Source organism: Schistocerca nitens, chromosome 9 (genome assembly GCF_023898315.1).
Source record: "Schistocerca nitens isolate TAMUIC-IGC-003100 chromosome 9, iqSchNite1.1, whole genome shotgun sequence".
Classification (NCBI taxonomy): Eukaryota; Metazoa; Arthropoda; class Insecta; order Orthoptera; family Acrididae; genus Schistocerca; species Schistocerca nitens.
In genome coordinates, this window is record NC_064622.1 from 59,975,655 (window position 1) to 59,999,071 (window position 23,417).

Genomic DNA, 23,417 nt, shown 5'->3' on the forward strand with positions numbered 1-23,417 from the left:
TGTCCGAACTACCTCAGAGGGTACCGGTAATTACAAAAACTCCTGTATTTGTACAAGGTGGGTAGGGATATGTGTAAGATCATGCCCACAGAGACTAAATCAGTGTTGCATACTGTTCTTGCTTCCAAGATTTGTCAAACAGTAGAGCAAGAGTTGACCAACTTACTACGTCCATCATAAGCAACAATATTTGAGCCCCACTACCTACCAATACAATCATCTCTTTCATGATCTTTAGATTGCATTTATTTTTCCAACTATATATAATTTTAGAATGCTTTCTTTCATGAATTCTGAACAATGGCAGAGAATGTTCAGGAACAGGTTGGTAATTCAGTAATGAAATTCCTGACCACTGTTCAACAATTTTTATTATTTTCCTTAATTACAGTAATTCTCCTACAAAAACAAAGTGCAGTTACAAATGTAATGGAATGAAACATTTACATAAAAACGATGTTATATTTCATATTGCAAAGGTGAAGTTCTATGGCAAGCATTTATCTCTAGTAAGATACACATGAAAATCTGCATGTTGCATACATGTAAATGAGAATATACGGAATCACATTTGACCATTATCTGAATACATAACGTAACTGTTTGGTAATACAATACAAAATTCATGAAATTAATCCTTCTACAGGGAAAATAGTATCAGTCTTAAGTTTAACACGCAACAGCATTACTTTTAAGGAAGCTGTTACTACAATCCTGATGCTTAAATTTCGTTTGTCTTTTACTTGGATGATGTATCCTCTGTTGCAGCTGCTCCCTCCTGCTCAACTTTTGAAGGTTCCGAAACTTGTTTTACCGCTGGTGCAGATGATCTAACTATTGGTACTATCCTCTCATTGGCGTCCGGCATGGGCAATGGCCTCTGGAAGGTAATGTTAATAATTAGTAAAAACTTCGAAGCAAATTATTAAACTTATAAGTCTAGAGCAGGGGTTCCCAACAGGTGGTCCACGAGCTATGCCAGACGTGTCCGCAAGATGCTATTAGAATAAAAACTTTATTTCGTAAGGTAACAGATTTTTTGTTTTGGCCGCTCAATATTTTTTCCAATAATGAATATGTCAATGTTTTTTCTAAGTACTAAAAATAGAAAACGTATAAAAAGACTCTTAATCTGGCTTTTTTCTTAGGTACTTTATACTATGATATGACAAGATACCAATCACACTCTATGAGGGGGTCCTCGAGAAAATTTTTTTGGGAACCCCTCTTCTAAAGTATTTGACAAGGAAACTGAACCTTTAATGAACGTTACTCACTTTCTTCGGTGCAACAATGCTAAGTACGCCGTCCGAAGACAATGTCGATGCTATTTTATCTGCATCGGCGTCTTCCGGTATTAAATAACGACGAGTGAAACTACGAGAAATGTATCCATGCTGGTCCTGTCTCTCCTCGTGTTTAGCTTCTACGACGACAAATTTGTCAACGACCTTTACAGTAACTTCATCTGGTTTGAATTGTTGCACATCGAGATTCACCTGCAAGCGTAAATTTTATGTTAATGTTACGAAAACACTTCAACTACCAAATAGACCGTTTAGCTAACTCCCAGTCTCAACAATGTTGACAATGCTTTGAACGAACTCCAATAAGAATTGTAACAATGCCTCTTTATATAGCGTTCATTCTTACCTTTAAGCCATCATCTCCGTAGTACTGGGCTGCGCCAAGGTCTTTCTGTGCAGCTTCCAACTGACTCAGAGCATCGAGGAGCAAGTTACGTGAATACCGAGGGCTAATCCTCGGGCTCGGATACTCTATTTCACCAAAAATCAGTGGCAGCAACGACATCTGCAATACCAAACCATATGATAAGTGCAAAGAGCACATAAAGATTTTTTCTTACTTCATCACTTTATAACTGACACACATTTGCCGCTACACAATGCTATTAACACTTTCCTCTACAACAAGCACGAATCTCACGCAAGCAGAAGCGAGTGGTCCAAACTCGATAAATTATTTTAATGTCAAAGCCCACATCCACGAGACAGTTGCTCACTTACCGTGTAGCACAAATAACGCAAGCGTTCCTTAAATCCACGTACCACTTCTCTATTGCAAGTACTCAGCGCAAGTGCCCAACTCCGCTCCTGTCACGTTTATATACTGAATGTTTCGCGCTATGGAATGATCTGGGACGTTCTCAGTCGACTACGTTGACATCGATTCTATACCGTAGAACTTCTCGAATTTTCAGGAGACAGGAGTGTTCAAAATATGCAGTACCTGCCATCTACTGGTTGAAGTTTGAACGAATACAAAATTCTAACTAAAATAATTGTTATGTCACAGAATAATAGCTGCACATTTTTGGTATTTGGTTGAGTAATCTATTTCGTTTTTAAAAATAAGTATTAAAATGAGCTTAGAAATGATACAATATATTGATTAATATAAGAAATTTTTATTATTTACAGCTTTAATCCCTTATTGACAATAGTTTAAGCAGTAATAGTCAGTGCAAAAGATTTAATTATTAACACAAAAACATTTTGATATACAGATTTTTGAGTAAAGAATTGTTGGAACAAGGTATCTGTGCCTCTTGAGTCTTGACATTGTTTGGAAGAATAAAGCGAAATACAACATCTTTCTATTAAAATCTTTGAGTTGTTATTGTTTTGTGTTGTGGTTTGCGTTTGAAAAAGTTGCAAGTGCTGCAGCTTCTTTCGTTCGATATTTTCACCGTACGAAAATATGACAGATCAGTTGAAATATGGAAATCTCAGGGAGCAGACAAAACAAATATAATCGCAGTTGGAAGCTTTACATATTATTCTCAGTCGTGTTTGATTTTTCTCACGTTATAGAAGTGGCGTGCTATATAATTGTAACTAAAGCCTCAGTTGTATTGTGAAACTGGAAGAATGGCAGACGAAAATTCTGGAGAGCGTGATTCAAAAGACGTGCAACTGACAGAACAGTATTCGCAAGACGAAGCCACGTTAAAGGAACATGGGATGAATGCAGCAAACGTACATTACGAAGGTGATGTGTGCGTTTACACAGACCCAGAATCTTCCTTTCAGTATGAATGGGATGGAATAAAAAACGAATGGGCCCCAAGAACAAAAAATGCAGAAGAAACGAAAGCTTCTAATGCTGACGCTGCTGAAAGTGCCACTGGCCCTACGACTTCTAAATGCGTCGCGCCGAACTCTTTAGTATCGCCTGAAGAATACCAGTTTGACGGAGAATCGTATATCTACAAGGATTCTCAATCAGGTTAGTCTATAATTTTCCTTTCAATTAATTTCACATTTTGTCTATATTTGAGTGTGTACTTTTGTATTGGAGAAAGTGGCAATATTTTGTTTGATTTTCGCCTTATGTTATTGCGTAGTGCGTGAATCAGACATCAATATGGGCGAAGGGAACCAAATGTCGCTCGCGTCCAGTATGGAGATGCCAAGTAGAGAACTGTGGTACTCAAACCATCGTTTTTTCATAAACGGTTTGCTCTTTTGTGTATTGTATCGTACAACACCTTGGTCTGTTGAATATGTAATTGTAAATAGGCTAGATCATTTATGGAAAACATACATTTGACCAGGAGTCAGTGAATATTTTTATTAAAAGTAAAAATGACTTTGTAAGTAGGGCTAAACATCTGTAGCTATATATTTACACACAATGTAATCATAGATACAGTTTTTAGTGGCTATAGAACTGAATCTAAAATAAAAAGCACTGAAAGTATATCCGCAAATTGATGGAACACCTTCAACTTCCTCAACTGTTCTTCACATTACTCTAATCACACAGCTGCCACTGGTGGCTTAATATTTACGTAACTACATTTTTCAAAGAATGAACTTATGTACATCTGTAAATACAGAACTCTGTTAACTGCATATTTCCATGCAGCTTTACAATGTGCTCTGCTGCTTCTTGAATCTAGATATTTTTTAAAAAAATTGTAGAAACAGTGGCTGATGAGGTATGTTTTAAAATTTATTTTGTATTGGTTGGAAGCCACAATTTACTACTTTATGTTAAATGGGAGCTTGTTGAATATATTCAACAAGCTCCCATTTAACATGAAGCAATAATGTACATAACTCTACCCTGAACCCTAGAGAAGACAACGAAATCTACTGGCAAATTATTTTTGTGTCTTGTGTTGTGATTGTGTTTATCGTAGTTCAGCTGAGGTGGATTTTTGCTCAACATAGTCTGCTTTATAAATAATTGTTTATGATTCCATTATACACCACTTTTCTTCTGTGATTGGTACCTAACTGGTCAATACATTCAATTGTTGATTTTTGTCCATCATGATCAGATAAACTATTGACTTTGGATTTTACAATTAACTTATTGAAGGTTGTTGAGTCTAGAAACAACATGCTAGTGGCTGTTGCTCTATTTCCTTCAATCTTCATATGGAATTTTTTCTGTGAAAGATAGTGCAATGGTGAGGTGAAAATGTGGTATTGGACCTCCCTTGAAATCTTGGTTGGAAGACAGACTGAGCACAGTCTGAGGTCTTTGTTAAGTTGAAAGGTGACAGTTTGATTATGAGTTGGAGAAGCCTACAAATGTGAAGAAGAAAATCTGTTGACTGGTAGTAAATCCTAATGTTTACTTTTGTGCCATATTGAAAAATAAAAGGGGGCTCCAGTATGTAACTTTTCCGGAAGCAGGACATCAACAGCTCTAGGTGCCATCGGCAAGTTCTATCGGCCAAAAAATCGGCATTAGTCTTCACAAATGACAAGTCTCCATGTAAGTCAGCACAACTGTTTCTAACTACATAATGTAGTTTAAGATACATCCTGCTCATGGCCTGAAACCTGTCGGTGAGTACAAGCTTATTTCCTGATTCAGTTCTGTGGCACAGCATTCAAAGAGCTGTTCAGCACAATATAATTAATTCAGAGTGCCAGGGACTTGATTCCATTTTTTGCATATGTAGATATTCCATTTTCTTATTGATGGTCTCTCAACACTATTAGTTGAATCTGTTAAATGTCAGTGATTTTCATAGACAAGTCTGTTCCATCTATCCTTCCTTTCATTTCCCTACGTATCTGAGAACTTCAACCTTTTTATTAGTCTAATGAGGTTTGTAATGGTTTAATGGAAGACATTAAAATCATTTTCTTTAACATCTATGGCTTTGTCCAAACTGCAGTATTTTGTTTTCCAACTGAAGCTCTATCTCTTCTGCAACTCTGTCATTCAGATGAACCTACCCTAAATAGGCCTAAGGAACACACTACAGAAGTGTCTGATTGCACCCATTTTCTTTGACTCATTATTTCATCAACACAGCGTACCACCTACTTCCAGCTATCCGATATAACAACCATAGTGTCACTACATACACATAAGACTAAAAATAAAAACGGCAAGACAGTATTTCATTTCAAGAGTACAATGAAACTAATGGGACAATTTTGGGAATTAGGGTGTTTAGAGGGGGGGGGAGGCAAACTAAATATACAACAGCACAAAAAATAGCACCACCCTAAAGCAAGTATAATTAATCAAATAAAACACCAAAAATTGTCAAAATATACGACATAATGCCACAAACATGAAAACCACAGGAACCGCACATTTCACTTTACCTACATAGCTCAAACAAAGCCCTCAGTACAAAAAAACCAACACACAAAACTCCAAAAAATGACAGTACTGCTTTCAGTTAATCTATGCAGCTCAAACATAGCCATTGAGAACTGAAACCAAACACAAGTTAAAAATCCAGGTAGTGCAAATTTCACATAATCACTTCTGCCTGCAATATTCATCCAAATGAGACTGCAAATTGGAAGAGTGCCTCTTCTCCTTCCTATCAGATTTAATGGCCCCTCGAAACGTCTCTGTTGTATTTGTGCAGCCTCAGTGTCATAATCTATAAACTCAGTATTATGACGTACTACTAAGTGCTCGAACCCCCCTTTTCCCCAAATCCCTATAAGAAGAAAACGTGTCAGACATTAGGTACTCTCTTCCTCAATATATTCTTCCATCAGTCCCACCATTTCCCACTTAGTCCGACTACGCAGTAACCAAAAACCACAATCTCTCTCTCTCTCTCTCTCTCTCTCTCTCTCTCTCTCTCTCTCTCTCTCTCACACACACACACACACACACACACACACACACACACACACACAAACAAACAAAACACCAACCTAAGAACCATCCTCTCCCATACTTCCTCTTCCCAGATTGACACTCATCAATCTCCACTATCACCCTCGCCCCCAAAAAATTTCCCCCAATACTTCACATACTCATGACATAAACTTCCCTACAAAAAGAAAACCAACCTACCACACTTCTCACACTCACTCGTGTCTCGTGCACGCAAAAATGTGAAGAGAACCGATAACAAAAATAGTACATCAATAAAACAATCTCCCTAATGGCCAACATAGATCTCTCGAAGCAGGTGGTGGAGGCACCACATGGATCAACAAATATTGTCACTGCAACAGCACCACATATAGAGATTCCTGGTAAGAGTGGTCATGATTCTAGTCACCTTCATAATCTCACCACAAACATGTCACCTCACATAGTTGGCAGTCAAGTCAAGCCAAACTGCTGCAAGAACCTAAGCATCATCACCATGTCAGCGCCTATTGCAACATGGAGCGAAAAACTATTGAATTTTTCTGCTCATCTATCACTAACAGAAAACACTACTACATTCAGCTCCCCCCCCCCCCCCCCACAAAAAAAAACCCACACCATGGATGCGTAATCCCCAAACCAGTCAATTAAAGTCTGCCTCTGTAGCGGTAGCATTTCTGCATACCATGCAGGGGGGCCTGGGTTCGATTCCTGGCAGGGGCCTGGGTATTGTGTGTCCTTCATCATCTCATCATTGACCCGCAAGTTGCTGAACTGGCGTCCACTAAAAAGGACTTGCAATACGGCGGCCGAACCCCCCCCCCTCCCCCCGCATGGGGCCTCACGGCCAACAATGCCATACGATCATTTCATTCATTTCTGTAAATTAAAGTTACTTAATGGCTAAAAGGCCATAGTTCCAACAACAACTTCCCACTGCTTACACAGAGTCAGATGACTGAATACCTTATGTAAAACAAACAATTCCAAACCTCAACATCCGCCATAAGAGCAGTTCACAAATTACCACAACATGGCATCTACAAATACTGACCATCTCAAAAATGCCATGCTATGATGACATCACACAATACAACATCAATATGGCATGGGTCAAAGCCGACAGATGGAGTCAGACACTCCCCGTGGCCCAATTCGCAGGGGTGGGGTGCTTCTGGCAATGGCATGTGGAAATAGTCTCTTACTAGAGGCATTCATATGCAGATTACGCTATGTAGGATGTGACCAGACAACAGGTAGTGCTTTAGTAATATCCATTTGGGAATGTATCTGTCCCATAAGCAGTTTTCCAAACTCTGCATTAACTTATTCCACAGAACACTTCATCCATGACGTATACCACTGAGCCATTGACTCAATCTTTGCATTCTCAGCAGTGTGCCTGATGTTATTCTCGGGTGTGTAATTAAGATTAGTGTTTAAAGTATTACCTCCACATCCTCCTATTGGATCATGATAATCTTTTTGATTATCATTCCCTGAAGAGCCTAAATCACAGATTACATCATTACACAAATCCACTAGAAATACTAGTAAATCTTTACTTCGTGAGAAATTCTTCTTCAAGCAGATTGCTGAAGCAGATCTTCCCCATTGTTTGTAGCAATTTGGTATCAGTATGGTCATTGTCTATTCAAAAAGCAATCAAATAGACAAGTGCCTCTTTATGATTATTAACTGCCTGGATTACCTTAAGTTGCAGTTCCACCCATCCGCTTTCATCTGTGATGTCGTTAAGATGGCAGACACTCCTGTTTGAAGCATATAAATATGGTGACGGTGATGCCACTCATTACATCTGAGAACAAACATAAATAACATGTGCAGTATTTAACTTCAGCAATGAAATGAAACTAATGGGCCACCTGTGGGAAGTAGGGAGTTTTGGGTGGGGCAAACTAAATATGCGACAATAAAAATAATGACATCATTCCAAAACAAATATAAACCAAAAAAATCAAGCACATGAAACCCTCAACATTCAGCACAACCAAAAAGTGCAAAAACAAAAACCATTTTTATTGTAAATTTCACTTGGCCTATACAGCTCAAATGAAGCCTTTTTATACCAGGAGCCCACACACAACTTGAAATTCTGGTATCACAAATTTCACGTGACCTATATAGGTGAAACAAAGCCCTTGATACTGCCGACATGCAACTTGAAAACCCAGTATTTGCAAATTTCACTTGACCTATTAAGCTCGAATGAAGCCCCAGATATCAGAAGTTCATCCAAAATTCAAAAGCCAAGTAGAACAAGTTGCACTTGAATGCAGCAAAAATGAAGCCCACTCAAATCATCTAATCCGTCACCCATATCTTCTTTTACCTTGTTTATCTAAAGAAGGGTCTAAAACAAACCAAAACTCACTTACATAACTGACTTCAAAAACTAACCAGTGATGGTACCTACTGACTACAGTTCAACACAATCACTGAAAATCTAACAATAAAAATGCCAGAATTCATGAAAACTTGTATTGCAACCAATTTTGATGCACACGGATGAGCCAAAACGTTATAACCACCTGCTTAATAGTTTGTTTTTTAATCTTTGCAATGAAATACATAACTGATTATGCATATCAGGGATCCAACAGTTTGTTTGTAGATTTTTGGAGGTATGTGGCTTTAGATGTCTGTGCACAGGTCATATAATTGATAAAAATAATGGGCCACTGATTTGCGTACAAGGTGATGGTGTCCAGTAGTAACCCAGATGGGTTCCATAGGATTTAGATCAGATGAATTTGGTCACCGAGACATTGTAAGTTCTTTATTATGCTCCTCAAGCCACTGTAGCATGGTTATGTCTCTGAGATATGGGCAGTGATACTGCTGAAAGATGGCATCGCCATAGTGGAAGACATCAAACATGAAGGGATGCAGTTGATTTGGAGCTATCAGCATGTCTTCAATTACTGTCACAAGTCCTACGCAATTTCAGGACAATGTCTTTTATAGCTGCTCTCACCAACCTGCGTCTGTGGCATGCTGCATATTTCGAGCCGCTGTTCACCTTGATGACAGTGTTTATGGAGATGACCATTTACCTAGTGTAGCAAAAATGTGATTCGCCTTAAGAGCTGACACGTTTCCATTGATCAATGGTTGAATCCTGTTGGTCCTGTGCCCACTGTGATCATAATTGACAACGATGTGGGTTCAACATGTTAACACATAATAGTAGTCTACTGCAGAGCCTCATGTTCAGCAATATACAATGAATGGTGTGCTCTGAAACACTTTACATGCACCACCATTGTGCTCTTTTGACAGAGGTGCAACAGATCACTGTCTGTCCTACTTCACAGAGCAGACAAGCCTCTGAACCCACATTCTGTAAAGAGTTGTGTATGTCCAACCATTTAGTGCCTAGTGGTATTTTCATTGTCCTTCTACCTCTTTCCACAGTTACTGACAACAATAGCACATGAACATTGGACCAGCTTCGCCATTTTCAAGGTACTCATGCGCAGGCTCTGTGTAATAATAATCTGCCCCTTGTGAAAGTTTGCTTGTTGCTGTACTCTTCAGTCCAAAGACTGGTTTGATGCATCTCTCCATGCTATTCTATCCTGTACAAGCCTCTTCATCTTCGAGTAACTATTGCAACCTATATCCTTCTGAATCAGCTTGTTTTATTCATCTCTTGGTCTCCATCTTTGATTTTTACCACCCAACTTCCCACCAATACTAAATTGGTGATCTCTTGATGCCTCAGAATGTGTCCTACCAACCGATCCCTTCGTCTAGTGAAGTTGTGCCACAAATTCCTCTTCTCTCCAAGTCTGTTCAGTACTTCGTCATTAGTTACATGATCGACCCATCTACTCTTTAGTATTCATCTTTAACACCACATTTCAAAAGCTTCTATTCTCTTCTTGTCTATTGTCCATGTTTCACTTCCATACATGGCTTCACTCCATACATATACTTTCAGAAAGGACTTCCTTACACTTAAATCTAAGCTCAATGTTAACTAATTTCTCTTCTTCAAAAACGTTTTTCTTGCCATCGTCAGTCTACAATTTATATCCTTTCCACTTTGACTACCATTAGTTATTTTGCTCCCTAAAAAGCAAAACTCATCTACTACTTTAATTGTCTCATTTCCCAACCTAATTCCCTCAGCATCACCTGATTTAATTCTACTACATTCCATTATTCTCGTTTTTCTTTTGTTAATATTCACCTTATATCCTCCTTTCAAGACATTGTTCATTCCATTCAGCTGTTGTTCCAAGTTCTTTGCTGCCTCTGCCAGCATTACAATATCATCGGCAAATCTCAAAGTTTTTATTTGTTCTCCCTGAACTTTAATTCCTACTCCAAATTTTTCTTTTGTTTTCTTTACTGTTTGCTCAATATACAGATTGAATAACACCAGGGATAGGCTACAACCCTGTCTAACTCCCTTCTCAACCACTGCTTCCCTTTCCTGCCCCTAGCTAACTGCCATCTGCTTTCCTTACAAATTGTAAAAAGCCTTTCATTCCCTGTATTTTTACCCCAACCACCTTTAGAATTTGAAAGAGCATATCCCAGTCAATATTTTAAAGGTTTTCTCAAAGTTTATAAATGCTATAAACATTGGTTTGCCTTTCGTTAAACTATTTTCTCCGGAATCCAAACTCATCTTCCCTGAGGTCGGCGTCTATCAGTCTTTCCAATTGTCCATAAAGAATTCGTGTTAGTATTTTACATCCGTGACTTATTAAACTGATAGTTAGGTAATTTTCACATCTGTCAGTACCTGCTTCCTTTGGAATTGGTATTACTATATTCTTCTTGAAGTCTGATGGTATTTCATCTGTCTCATACGTCTTGTTCACCAGGTGGAAAAGTTTTGTCGTGGCTGGCTCTCCCAAGGCTATCAGCAGCTCTAACGGAATGTTATCTATTCCCAGAGCCTTTTTTTTTGACTTATTATCGTATCTCCAATCTCCTCTTCATCTATGTCCTCTTCCATTTCTATAATATCGCCCTCATGTACATCTCCCTTGTATAGACCCTCTGTATACTCCTCCCACCTCTCTGCTTTCTCTTCATTGCTTAGGACTGGTTTTCCATCTGAAATCTTGATATTGATACAGGTGGTTCTCTTTTCTCCAATGGTCTCTTTCATTTTCCTGTAGGTGGCAGCTATTATACATCTAGTGATATATGCTTCTGTATCCCTTACATCCCCCCATGAACCATGGACCTTGCCGTTGATGGGGAGGCTTGCGTGCCTCAGCGATACAGATGGCCGTACCGTAGGTGCAACCACAACGGAGGGGTATCTGTTGAGAGGCCAGACAAACATGTGGTTCCTGAAGAGGGTCAGCAGCCTTTTCAGTAGTTGCAGGGGCAACAGTCTGGATGATTGACTGATCTGGCCTTGTAACATTAACCAAAATGGCCATGCTGTGCTGGTACTGCGAACAGCTGAAAGCAAGGGGAAACTACAGCCGTAATTTTTCCCGAGGACATGCAGCTTTACTGTATGGATAAATGATGATGGCTTCCTCTTGGGTAAAATATTCCGGAGGTAAAATAGTCCCCCATTCGGATCTCCGGGCGGGGACTACTCAAGAGGACGTTGTTATCAGGAGAAAGAAAACTGGCATTCTACGGATCGGAGCGTGGAATGTCAGATCCCTTAATCGGGCAGGTAGCTTAGAAAATTTAAAAAGGGAAATGGATAGGTTAAAGTTAGATATAGTGGGAATTAGTGAAGTTCGGTGGCAGGAGGAACAAGACTTTTGGTCAGGTGATTACAGGGTTATAAATACAAAATCAAATAGGGGTAATGCAGGAGTAGGTTTAATAATGAATAAACAAGTAGGAGTGCGGGTTAGCTACTACAAACAGCATAGTGAACGCATTATTGTGGCCAAGATAGACACAAAGCCCATGCCTACTACAGTAGTACAAGTTTATATGCCAACTAGCTCTGCAGATGATGAAGAAATTGATGAAATGTATGACGAGATAAAAGAAATTATTCAGGTAGTGAAGGGAGACGAAAATTTTATAGTCATCTGTGACTGGAATTCGTCAGTAGGAAAAGGGAGAGAAGGGAACATAGTAGGTGAATATGGATTGGGGGGAAGAAATGAAAGAGGAAGCCGCCTTCTACAATTTTGCACAGAGAATAACTTAATCATAGCTAACACTTGGTTCAAGAATCATAAAAGAAGGTTGTATACCTGGAAGAATCCTGGAGATACTAAAAGGTATCAGATAGATTATATAATGGTAAGACAGAGATTTAGGAACCAGGTTTTAAATTGTAAGACATTTCCAGGGGCAGATGTGGATTCTGACCACAATCTATTGGTTATGAACTGCAGATTGAAACTGAAGAAACTGCAAAAAGGTGGGAATTTGAGGAGATGGGACCTGGATAAACTGAAAGAACCAGATGTTGTAGAGAGTTTCAGGGAGAGCATAAGGGAACAATTGACAGGAATGGGGGAAAGAAATACAGTAGAAGAAGAATGGGTAGCTCTGAGGGATGAAGTAGTGAAGGCAGCAGAGGATCAAGTAGGTAAAAAGACGAGGGCTAATAGAAATCCTTGGGTAACAGAAGAAATATTGAATTTAATTGATGAAAGGAGAAAATATAAAAATGCAGTAAATGAAGCAGGCAAAAAGGAATACAAACGTCTCAAAAATGAGATCGACAGGAAGTGCAAAATGGCTAAGCAGGCATGGCTAGAGGACAAATGTAAGGATGTAGAGGCTTGTCTCACTAGGGGTAAGATAGATACTGCCTACAGGAAAATTAAAGAGACCTTTGGAGAGAAGAGAACCACTTGTATGAATATCAAGAGCTCAGATGGCAACCCAGTTCTAAGCAAAGAAGGGAAGGCAGAAAGGTGGAAGGAGTATATAGAGGGTCTATACAAGGGCGATGTACTTGAGGACAATATTATGGAAATGGAAGAGGATGTAAATGAAGATGAAATGGGAGATAAGATACTGCGTGAAGAGTTTGACAGAGCACTGAAAGACCTGAGTCGAAACAAGGCCCCGGGAGTAGACAACATTCCATTAGAACTACTGATGGCCTTGGGAGAGCCAGTCATGACAAACCTCTACCATCTGGTGAGCAAGATATGGAACAGGCGAAATACCCACAGACTTCAAGAAGAATATAATAATTCCAATCCCAAAGAAAGCAGGTGTTGACAGATGTGAAAATTACCGAACTATCAGTTTAATAAGTCACAGCTGCAAAATACTAATGCGAATTCTTTACAGACGAATGGAAAAACTGGTAGAAGCGGACCTCGGGGAAGATCAGTTTGGATTCCGTAGAAATGTTGGAACACGTGAGGCAATACTAACCTTACGACTTATCTTAGAAGAAAGATTAAGAAAAGGCAAACCTACGTTTCTAGCATTTGTAGACTTAGAGAAAGCTTTTGACAACGTTAACTGGAATATCCTCTTTCAAATTCTGAAGGTGGCAGAGGTAAAATACAGGGAGCGAAAGGCTATTTACAATTTGTACAGAAACCAGATGGCAGTTATAAGAGTCAAGGGGCATGAAAGGGAAGCAGTGGTTGGGAAAGGAGTGAGACAGGGTTGTAGCCTCTCCCCGATGTTATTCAATCTGTATATTGAGCAAGCAGTAAAGGAAACAAAAGAAAAATTCAGAGTAGGTATTAAAATTCATGGAGAAGAAGTAAAAACTTTGAGGTTTGCCGATGACATTGTAATTCTGTCAGAGACAGCAAAGGACTTGGAAGAGCAGTTGAACGGAATGGACAGTGTCTTGAAAGGAGGATATAAGATGAACATCAACAAAAGCAAAACGAGGATAATGGAATGTTGTCAAATTAAATCGGGTGATGCTGAGGGGATTAGATTAGGAAATGAGACACTTAAAGTAGTAAAGGAGTTTTGCTATTTAGGGAGCAAAATAACTGATGATGGTCAAAGTAGAGAGGATATAAAATGTAGACTGGCAATGGCAAGGAAATCGTTTCTGAAGAAGAGAAATTTGTTAACATCGAGTATAGATTTAAGTGTCAGGAAGTCGTTTCTGAAAGTATTTGTATGGAGTGTAGCCATGTATGGATGTGAAACATGGACGATAACCAGTTTGGACAAGAAGAGAATAGAAGCTTTCGAAATGTGGTGCTACAGAAGAATGCTGAAGATAAGGTGGGTAGATCACGTAACTAATGAGGAGGTATTGAATAGGATTGGGGAGAAGATAAGTTTGTGGCACAACTTGACTAAAAGAAGGGATCGGTTGGTAGGACATGTTTTGAGGCATCAAGGGATCACAAATTTAGCATTGGAGGGCAGCGTGGAGGGTAAAAATCGTAGAGGGAGACCAAGAGATCAATACACTAAGCAGATTCAGAAGGATGTAGGTTGCAGTAGGTACTGGGAGATGAAGAAGCTTGCACAGGATAGAGTAGCATGGAGAGCTGCATCAAACCAGTCTCAGGACTGAAGACCACAACAACAACATCCCTTACATTTGTCTTCTAGCCATTCCTGCTTAGCCATTTTGCACTTCCTGTTGATCTCATATTTGAGGTGTTTGTACTCCCTTTTGCCTGCTTCATTTAGTGCATTTTTATATTTGCTGCTTTCATCAGTTAAATTCATTATCTCTTGTGATACCCAAGGATTTCTACTAGCTCTCATCTTTTTACCTACTTGATGTTGTGCTACCTTCGGTATGTCATCTCTCAAAGCTACCCACTCTTCTTCTACTGTGTTCCTCTCCCCTGTTCTTGCCAATCAAGCTGTAATTTGGCAGTGCTTCATGTAAGGTCTATATGTACATCATGTGAAAATTTCATCAAAGTACGAGATTGTCGAGTGGGGACCCTTAGGCCACTTGACGTGAAATGACCAAATGTGAATAATCTTCCATTGTATGTCTAAGAAGCAGAAGTAGTTCTCTTTGGAATAGGCACTGGACTCCTATTCGGAAGGATGATGGCCCAAATCCCTGTTTGGTCATCCATATTTATAAGTCTCACATTTTGTTAATTAATTAAGGCAAATGCTGGGATGGTTTCTTTTGAATGGACACAGCTGCTTTCTTTCACCTTCCCTCCATATGCAAGGTTGTGCTCCATTTCTAAAGACTTCATTGTTGATGGACATTAAACATACTTCCTTGGGAAAGCTGAAATGTAGGCCCAACCACACGTAATGAAACAGCACTAATTTAGTTCGTTTTGTAGAGACCTGTCTTCATCATTAGAAGAACCTTTGCGTAGTTCTCAGAATAGTGTCATTGTTGTATAAAGGTAAAACTGCATATAGAAATCACATGTGTATTTACCTTTTTTACCTTTACATGACACTATTGTGTTGACATTGCATAGACGAAGATTTGTAAAAGCTTTCCCTGCTATGATGATTCTTGTGTGAAAATATTTTTATGGTGAAACATATACCTTCGAATTATTTTAAAATAGTGCTTTTACATTATATGTGGTTTGACCTATGTCATAGCTTTCCCATGTTGAATATAACCATGATCTCATGTCTAATCAGGGATAAATTCAAACTAAATAGTGAGATACTGCACAGACAATACCTGACTGTTTATCTATTCTCCCTTCTTAATGTTTTAAAAATCCTCCATGTCATCACCATAGACCAGTTGTGGAAGTCATGATGTGTAATAATGGTGAACTCTGTAACAAGTCATGTGAATCTTTGGATGGAATGAAAAAGTAGTCTCAGAAACAGGACCTTTTGCTGTATTGAAAAGAACGTTTAACACAGTTGCTCATCTTTTGTAATGTTCTTCTTTAAACTAAACACAGCTCTATTTCTCTGCCTGTCTGTTTTTCATGTGTGTGTTTGATGTATCTGATGTTGGAATACTTACTTTCATTCTGTTATCTCATATGGGATCATATTCTGGGGAAACTTGTCAAACCGAGCAAAAGTATTTGGAGTGCAAAAGCATGTAGTAAAACTCATTTGTGGTGTAAATTCAAGAACATCATCTAGATGTAGATACCTTTTCAAAGAACTGGGAATTTTAATAATTGCTTCTCAATATGTTTATTCCATAATGAAATTTATTGCAAATAATATGTCTCTATTTTCAACCAATAACTCAATACATAGTATCAACACTAGGAATAAGAACAATCTACATAAAGACCTAAAATTGCTTGCCTTGGTCCAGAAAGGGATCCAGTATCCGGAACACACGTTTTCAGTAAATTGCCAGTAATCATTAAAAACTTGGTTTCAGATAAAGCACAGTCTAAGCAGGTACACTGGTACTTATCATAAAGAAGTCTCTCTTCCCACCTGTACATTACTAACTACTATCTCTTTCCCACCCTCTCCAGATTGCTGCTTGCATCATACACAATAGTTGCATTCCGGTCTGAGATGCTGGAGTTGGCTGTCATGTGTGCATGAGGTGTGCTTGCTTGTGTGTGTGAATGGTGTGTGTTACTCTTTTTCTGATGAAGGCTGTAGCCGAAAGCTTTACGTAAGTGTCATTTAAATGTGCCTGTTGGCAACATAACATATCTTGTTTATGTCAACTAGAGTCTGTCTTTTCCTACATTGTTGATGTACCTAAATGGAATTTCTATTCTTTGACAGTTTAAACAGAGTTTGAAAGACTTTTCGGTAGGCATCTCCTTCTGCTCTATAGTTGAATATCTTAACAGGGACTCTTAGACTGGCTTAAATAAAAATGTCTTGTTAGATTTCAGTTTTGACAACACTTGGTTACAGCAGTCAGTAGTAGTTATTTTGTTTATGATAAATTTCCTAAAAATGCATAACTATATTTCAGTCTGACAGTGTATTAATTCTGTGAATATTAGCAGTACCTTGACAATCCCCTGACAAATGATCAGGGAAGTGAGTATTGTATTTGAATGTTCTATTTTTTTTAATTTTATTTATTTATTATTTTTTTTTTCACATGTTCCACGCCTGCAAGAATCCTTTCATTTTTGGTTCTATGGAACGAAGAATGATCCTAATCTAATCTAATCAATTCACAGAAGCTATTGTTTGATGTGCTGGTAATGCAGTGCCATAGTATTGAGTATATATGTTAATTCCTAGAAGTGATAATACTGAAATATTTCTTCACTACTTCGAACAACCAGTGTTCATAAGTTATGAAAAATTTTGTTGATATTTTCCAGGTGTGACGTACAAGTATGATACAGGTAAAAATTCATGGGTAATTAAGGCTGACACTGATTCAGTGGTTAAAGAAGCACCAGAAGATAAAGAGGAACATGAAACAGACTCAGAAACTGAAGAAGTCCAGCCAGTTAAACAAGACATGACAAAAGGAACTTATGGCTTTGAAGGTGACACCCATACCTACACAGATCCTACTGATGGATCAGTTTACATCTGGGACCGTGAAAAGAATGCATGGTTTCCAAAGGTTTGTTAACCAGTTGCACACACTTTTCACCCACCCACAGATATTATTTGTAGATTACAGTAAGTTTCAGTATAATTGAAATCTAGCCATATAGTGCTTATGTTAATTTCTTTAACATAATTTAGAGATCGAAAGTCACATTTTTATTTATTCATTTGTCCAGGAACCATTTCACAATGACATAGGATTTGTCATCATAATACAATGAAATTGAACATATCCAGTAGTCGTGCAAGGTTTTTCAGGAGGACTTCTATGAAGTTTGGAAGGTAGGGGCTGAGGTACTGGCAGAAGTAAATCTGTGAGGATGGGTCGTGTGTCATGCTTGGTTAGGTTAGTTGGTAGGGCACTTTCCCACAAAAGGCAAAGGTCCTGAGTTTGAGTCTTGGTCTGGCACTCAGATTTAATCTGCCAGGAAATTTCATATCATTGCACACTCCTCTGCAGAGTGAGAATTTCATTCTAGATCCAGTGTACATACATGTAGAATATATATAATATTATGAAAAGCAAAGTTGCTGCTCACCATATAGCGAAGATGCTGAGCCTCAGATAGGCATAACAAAAAGACTGTCACAAATAAAGCTTTTGTCATCAGTAGTCTCAGGCAGCTGAAACCACACTGACTGAATATATACATAAGTTTATGAGAATAGGACAGGTGGCTGCCCTTGGCCATGCTGGAGGAACCACCTTGACACTTGCCTGAAATGCTTTAGGAAAACCTAAATCAAGATGGCCGAACAGAGCAAAATCCATCGTTCCGAGTACGAAGCCTGTGTCTTAAGAACTGCACTGTGTCATTCGGTAGGTCCTTACTGTGCAGTGTTCTCTTTCCCAGTCCGCAGCTCGTGGTCTCGTGGCAGCGTCTCGCTTCCCTAGCACGGGGTCCCAGGTTTGATTCCAGGCTAGGTCAGGGATTTTCACCTGTCTCAAGATGACTGGGTGTTGTTGTGTCATCTTCATCATCATCATTCATCCCCATTACGGTCGGAGGAAGGCAATGGCAAACCATGACCGTTAGGATCTTGCCTAGTACAGCGGTGCGGGTCTCTCGCGTCATTCCCTACGCTCTGTCAAGGTGTCTGGAACTTCATCATCACCACCATCTCTTTACCAAACACAATTTGCACTAAATATCTTATAATAAAGCATAGTTTGCCGCACTGCACACACTATGGATGCTTGCTGGTGACTCCAGGACCATGAACTTGTACATCTCCATGTTCTCCCTTCAGTCATCTGCAAAACTGAGTCTGTATCTCCCCTGTTGTATGAGATGTTGAGCCCAGGATAATGACATTTGTACAAGAAAATAATTACTATAATGCAGATTGTAGAAGCATTACATTGTGATTATGTATTGTGATGTGACAGTGTTATTAACTTCTGCTTCAAGTCCTCTAAGTAAACTTTAAGTATGTGGTAGCCTATGCATTACTCATGAAGCATGTTTTAGCTGCTTTTTTATTTATTTATTTTCAAATAGAGGTATTTTAGTCATCTCTTTGGGCTATTTATTTTACAGTTTTATTCCTTGGCAGAAAATACTCTTTCAAGTTTTTTTGTTTGTCCTTCTTGGCTCTTGTTCCATGATTACGTATAGAACAGTTGATGAATTACTGAAAGTATACTCAGTTTTTAAATAGTTCTTTGCAATAAGCCCGACTGCTCCTTTTAGTTATTATTTTTATGACCCTTTTGTGCACTTTGAAAATTGTGCCGACATTTTGTGCCTTTGATCCTCAGAAAAAAATACAATGGCTGTGGCTTGAGTGTATGCAAGAACTGTATGTCATCACAAGAATTGGCTGTTACAAATCTTTTCTAGAACCCTAAGAGCATAACATGCTGATGACGTTCTTTTCGCCTGTATCTTTGTGTGTTCATTCTCAGTTAATTGACAATAAATGTTCATCCCTAAAACCTTTGTACTTGTTACTCGATCTGTACGTTTATTATCTTTGCTAAATGTGACAGAGTTGTTTTCCCTCTTCGTTCTGAAGTGCATGCTGTTTGTTTTCTTTGGGTTCGGTGTTAATCTATCATATCTACCCATTTATAAACATCCTTGAGGGTTTCATTTGCTTCTTTATTAGGATTTCTGGTGTTTTCCAGTGACTATGAAGTTGGTGTGATCACCAAAAAGAACTTTTATACTGTCTGGAAAGTCATTGATATATATCAAGAACAACAGTATTGAATACAGTACACTACCTACCTTTGTTAATATGTTTCTTGTCTGACAATTGTTTTACTAAAAATTTATCACTAGCAGATGTGTGGACTTTTTGCACTCTGTTTTCCAGGTAAAACTGTTTTTTTTTTTTCTTTCCCTCTTACTCTTAATGCCTCCCTTAATGTACTCGGTGAACCAGAACTCCACCAACAAAATGTAAGAGGTTGTCCAGGGATATTTCATGAGTGTTTTTTTATTTGGGGCCCATGGTTTCTAGTGGCTCATTACAGAGTTGTTGCATTTAGTTTGAGTTCTTACACTCATTTATTGTTATATCTGTAGTACAATGAAAATGTCCGCATGACAGTATAAATGGCAACGGTATGCACTACGTGTCTTGCCACTTCGCCATAAAGCTTGCATTGAGTACCACTCTCTCTTATGTCTCAAGTCTGTTCTTCTGGCAGTGTTTGTTGCATGTTAACAGTGAGACACATCATTGTGGATAGAAAGGCTTAAATATGAGGGCTGCAATGCACCTCGTTATGGGTTGACTGAATGCAGTAGCAGAATAGCACCAATGCTATGCTGAGCTGCTCCTGCCAATGTGATAACCATATCACCGTAGTTTTTCATCTCTGAGGTTTTGTGTTACTCTGTGGTGTCTTTTATATGTTTTTATGACTGCATATCACAGGCGTTTTCACTGCTGTGAACACTGTTTCACAAAAACAAAGGTAATTGGAGCAACAAACTGAATATTCAGAAAATACCCGTGAACAACCTCTGAAATTTTGTCAAAGGAATTTTCGTTCACATGGTATAAGAAACAATCATTGCAGTAAAAAATATTTGCTGGTAATTTTTCTCATTGATTATTCTCATTCATTATGCCACTTTCCTTTTATCCACACCACTAGCAAAATATCTAAAATGTAATGAGGGCGTTTCACTTGTACTATCTTCATGGTTTAGTGATAAGATTTGCTAATAACTGACACCGGTGTTCTGGATTATCATAAAGTCCTATGTCCATTCACCCTTATGAGAAGTGACACAGACATATAAGCTGTGGAAGTAGTATTAAAATGATAGACTCAAACATGACCTTTTGCTATATAACACTGAAACTCTTCTTTTCTATAATATCTTAGAGGAAGAGCCCACCATAAGTTATGGTGGAAGACCAAGGTATTTGTCTGTGAACAAATTAATGTTTCTTGTATTTTCCTGCCAGTGCTGCTGTTGCATTTTCCAATTGCTTATTGGTAGGTATTAAATTTCTTACAGCTTGCTTGAAGTTTTTCTTTTATCTTTATAGGTGGACGATGAATTTTTAGCTCGATATCAGCTAAGTTATGGCTTTACTGAAACTGCAAAACCTCCAGAAAAATCAGTAGACGAAGAAGAGAAAGAAAAAGAGGCTGCTGATAAAGCTAAGCAGGAGGCACTGAAAAGAAAGGCAGCTCCCCAGGAACCAAGTACGTTTATGAAAAATTCAGGTTTTTCATTGATGACATTTTCATGATTTGGACTCTTGACAGGGACAACCTTTGCTCTTTCCTCCACAGCCTCAACACCTGCTTCCAACCCACTTCATCTAGTCGTACTCAGTTCAACAAGCCACTTTCTTAAATATTGATCTTCACTTTTTAGATGACTCCATAAAAACATCTGTTCATATCAAGTGTACCAACCACCAACAGTACCTCCACTTTGACAGCTGTCACTGGTTCCATGTCAAAAAATATCTTCCTTACAGCCTTGCCACCCACGGGCACTATATCTGGAGTGGAAAGTAGGAGTCATCAAAATATGCCGATAACCTTACTGTAGCCTTTCTTGGCAGACAGTGTTCTATCCAGCTCATCCTATACAAACCTCACATTCCCTCCTCCTCTAAGACAGTTTGCCTTTCAACTGACCAGCACTCCTTAGATCACCTAGTACACCCTGGCCTTGAAAAGCTCAACCACGTGCTTCACCAGGTCTTTGACTACTTCTTCTTGTGACCTGATATGGGGGAATCCTACCAAAAATCGTACCCACTTTACCCAAAGTTGTGTTATGCCATGCACCAAACCTACAGAACATCCTTGTCCAACCCTATTTCATTCCTGCACTCCTTGGGTCATTTTCTTCTGGATGACCCAGGTGCAAGACCTGTCCCCTACATGCACCCACCATCTCCTACTGCAGTCCAGTCACAGACATTCCTACCCGATAAGTCAGGAGCACGTGTGAAGGAAGCCATGTTATATATCAGCTACAATGTAATTACTGTGCAGCTTTCTGTGTGGTCATGACAAGTAACCAACTCTCTACTCATATGAATGGCTGTCGCCAGACTGGGGCAAACTGCATACTTGACCATCTGGGTTGTGTATATGGTGCACATCACAACCAAATGACTTCAGCATGTGCTTCATTATGCGAGCCATTTGGATATTCTCTTCCAGCACTAATTTCCCTGAACTACACAGGTGGGAATTGTCTTTCCAGCATATCCTGCACTCTTGTAATCCCTGACTTAAGCCTCCACCTTTTGTCTTCTTGTGCAACTGCTGAGTGATCTGGTGAAAGATCTGCCTCAAACTATCCTCCTACCTGCTCTTCGCTTGGTGCATCCTTCCCTAATGCATCTCCATCTCTATCGGCCCACGCGACTGCCATCGATAATCAACAGTCAGCCTTGCCGTGGATGTGTCCGTGAGGCTGTTTGGTGTATGTGAATGTGTGTATTTCTACTAGAGAAAGAGCCAGAGTTCAGAAGCTGGTGTAAATACTGTTTTCACTTGTATGATTTTGTATGCCACACATCAGTCAGCTGCAGGTGAGTGGTTGCCTTTCCTTTATTTTATATATTATTCCATCCAGAATTTTCCATTGTTATCATGCCAGATTAAACTGAACACAGTTTCTTCACAATTGTTTGTTGGTGTATTTTTATATGCAAATGCTGAAAGTACGCCCACAGCCCTATTCTGCTGAACGTATTTGTATTTAAAAAGTGGCACCAATGAGCTTAACACACTGTATATTAGTATGTTTTTAATATTTTGAGAAAATCTGCTGCTTTTTCCTCATTTGTACTGATTAAATGCTGTTTATTTATTACTGTTTGCGTAATGCTAACATTGTGACCCTGATTGTTGTCAAAGATTTATCTACATGATATAAAAATAGCAATCTGTATGCAGTGAATAGTCTTACTCTTTAAGCTGCCAGTACGACTTTTCGTACCTGGGTGTAACAATTTGTAGGGATATGAAATGGAATGATCACATAGGCTGAGTTGTAAGTAAGGCAGGTGGTGTACTTTGGTTCTTTGGCAGGATACTGGAAAAATGCATTCCATCTACAAGGGAAACTACATACAGATCACTTATGTGTCTTATCTTAGGCCAAATAGGACTAACAGGGGATATTGAACATGTACAAAGAGAGCACCAGAAATGGACAAAGGTTTGTTTGACTGATGGGAGAGTGTCACAATTATATTAAAAAAGGGGGGGGGGAATTGGCAGATGCTTGACGATTGATGCAAATTGGTAGATGAAAGCCTACTTGCAAAATTTCAAGAACCGTCATTAAGTGAAAAATCTAGATATGTTCTTCAGGCTCGTACGAATCACTACCTGAGGGAATGATGGAAAGTACAGGCTGGAATATCAAAAATTATGAAAAGGATATATT

The 23,417-nt window shown here is 38.9% G+C and overlaps 2 protein-coding genes across 2 annotated transcripts in view; one reads left to right on the forward strand and one right to left on the reverse strand.

Annotated features, from left to right (window-relative positions):
- Positions 1 to 353: 353 nt before the first annotated feature.
- Positions 354 to 2,183, reverse strand: LOC126203231 (protein lethal(2)essential for life-like). Its single transcript, XM_049937476.1, has 4 exons — positions 2,028 to 2,183; positions 1,654 to 1,812; positions 1,278 to 1,499; positions 354 to 880 (listed from the first exon to the last, which is right to left on the reverse strand). Exons 2-4 carry the CDS (start codon positions 1,810 to 1,812, stop codon positions 740 to 742), a joined length of 522 nt encoding a protein of 173 aa, XP_049793433.1. The 5' UTR covers positions 2,028 to 2,183; the 3' UTR covers positions 354 to 739.
- A 450-nt stretch (positions 2,184 to 2,633) lies between these two features.
- LOC126203114 (HIV Tat-specific factor 1 homolog) overlaps positions 2,634 to 23,417 on the forward strand; it is a 595,450-nt gene continuing 574,666 nt past the window's right edge. The window contains exons 1-3 of the mRNA XM_049937357.1: positions 2,634 to 3,249; positions 17,292 to 17,542; positions 21,043 to 21,202. Of these exons, the coding sequence (XP_049793314.1) occupies positions 2,892 to 3,249; positions 17,292 to 17,542; positions 21,043 to 21,202 (769 nt within the window). The 5' untranslated portion in view covers positions 2,634 to 2,891. The remainder of the gene's footprint in view (positions 3,250 to 17,291; positions 17,543 to 21,042; positions 21,203 to 23,417) is intronic.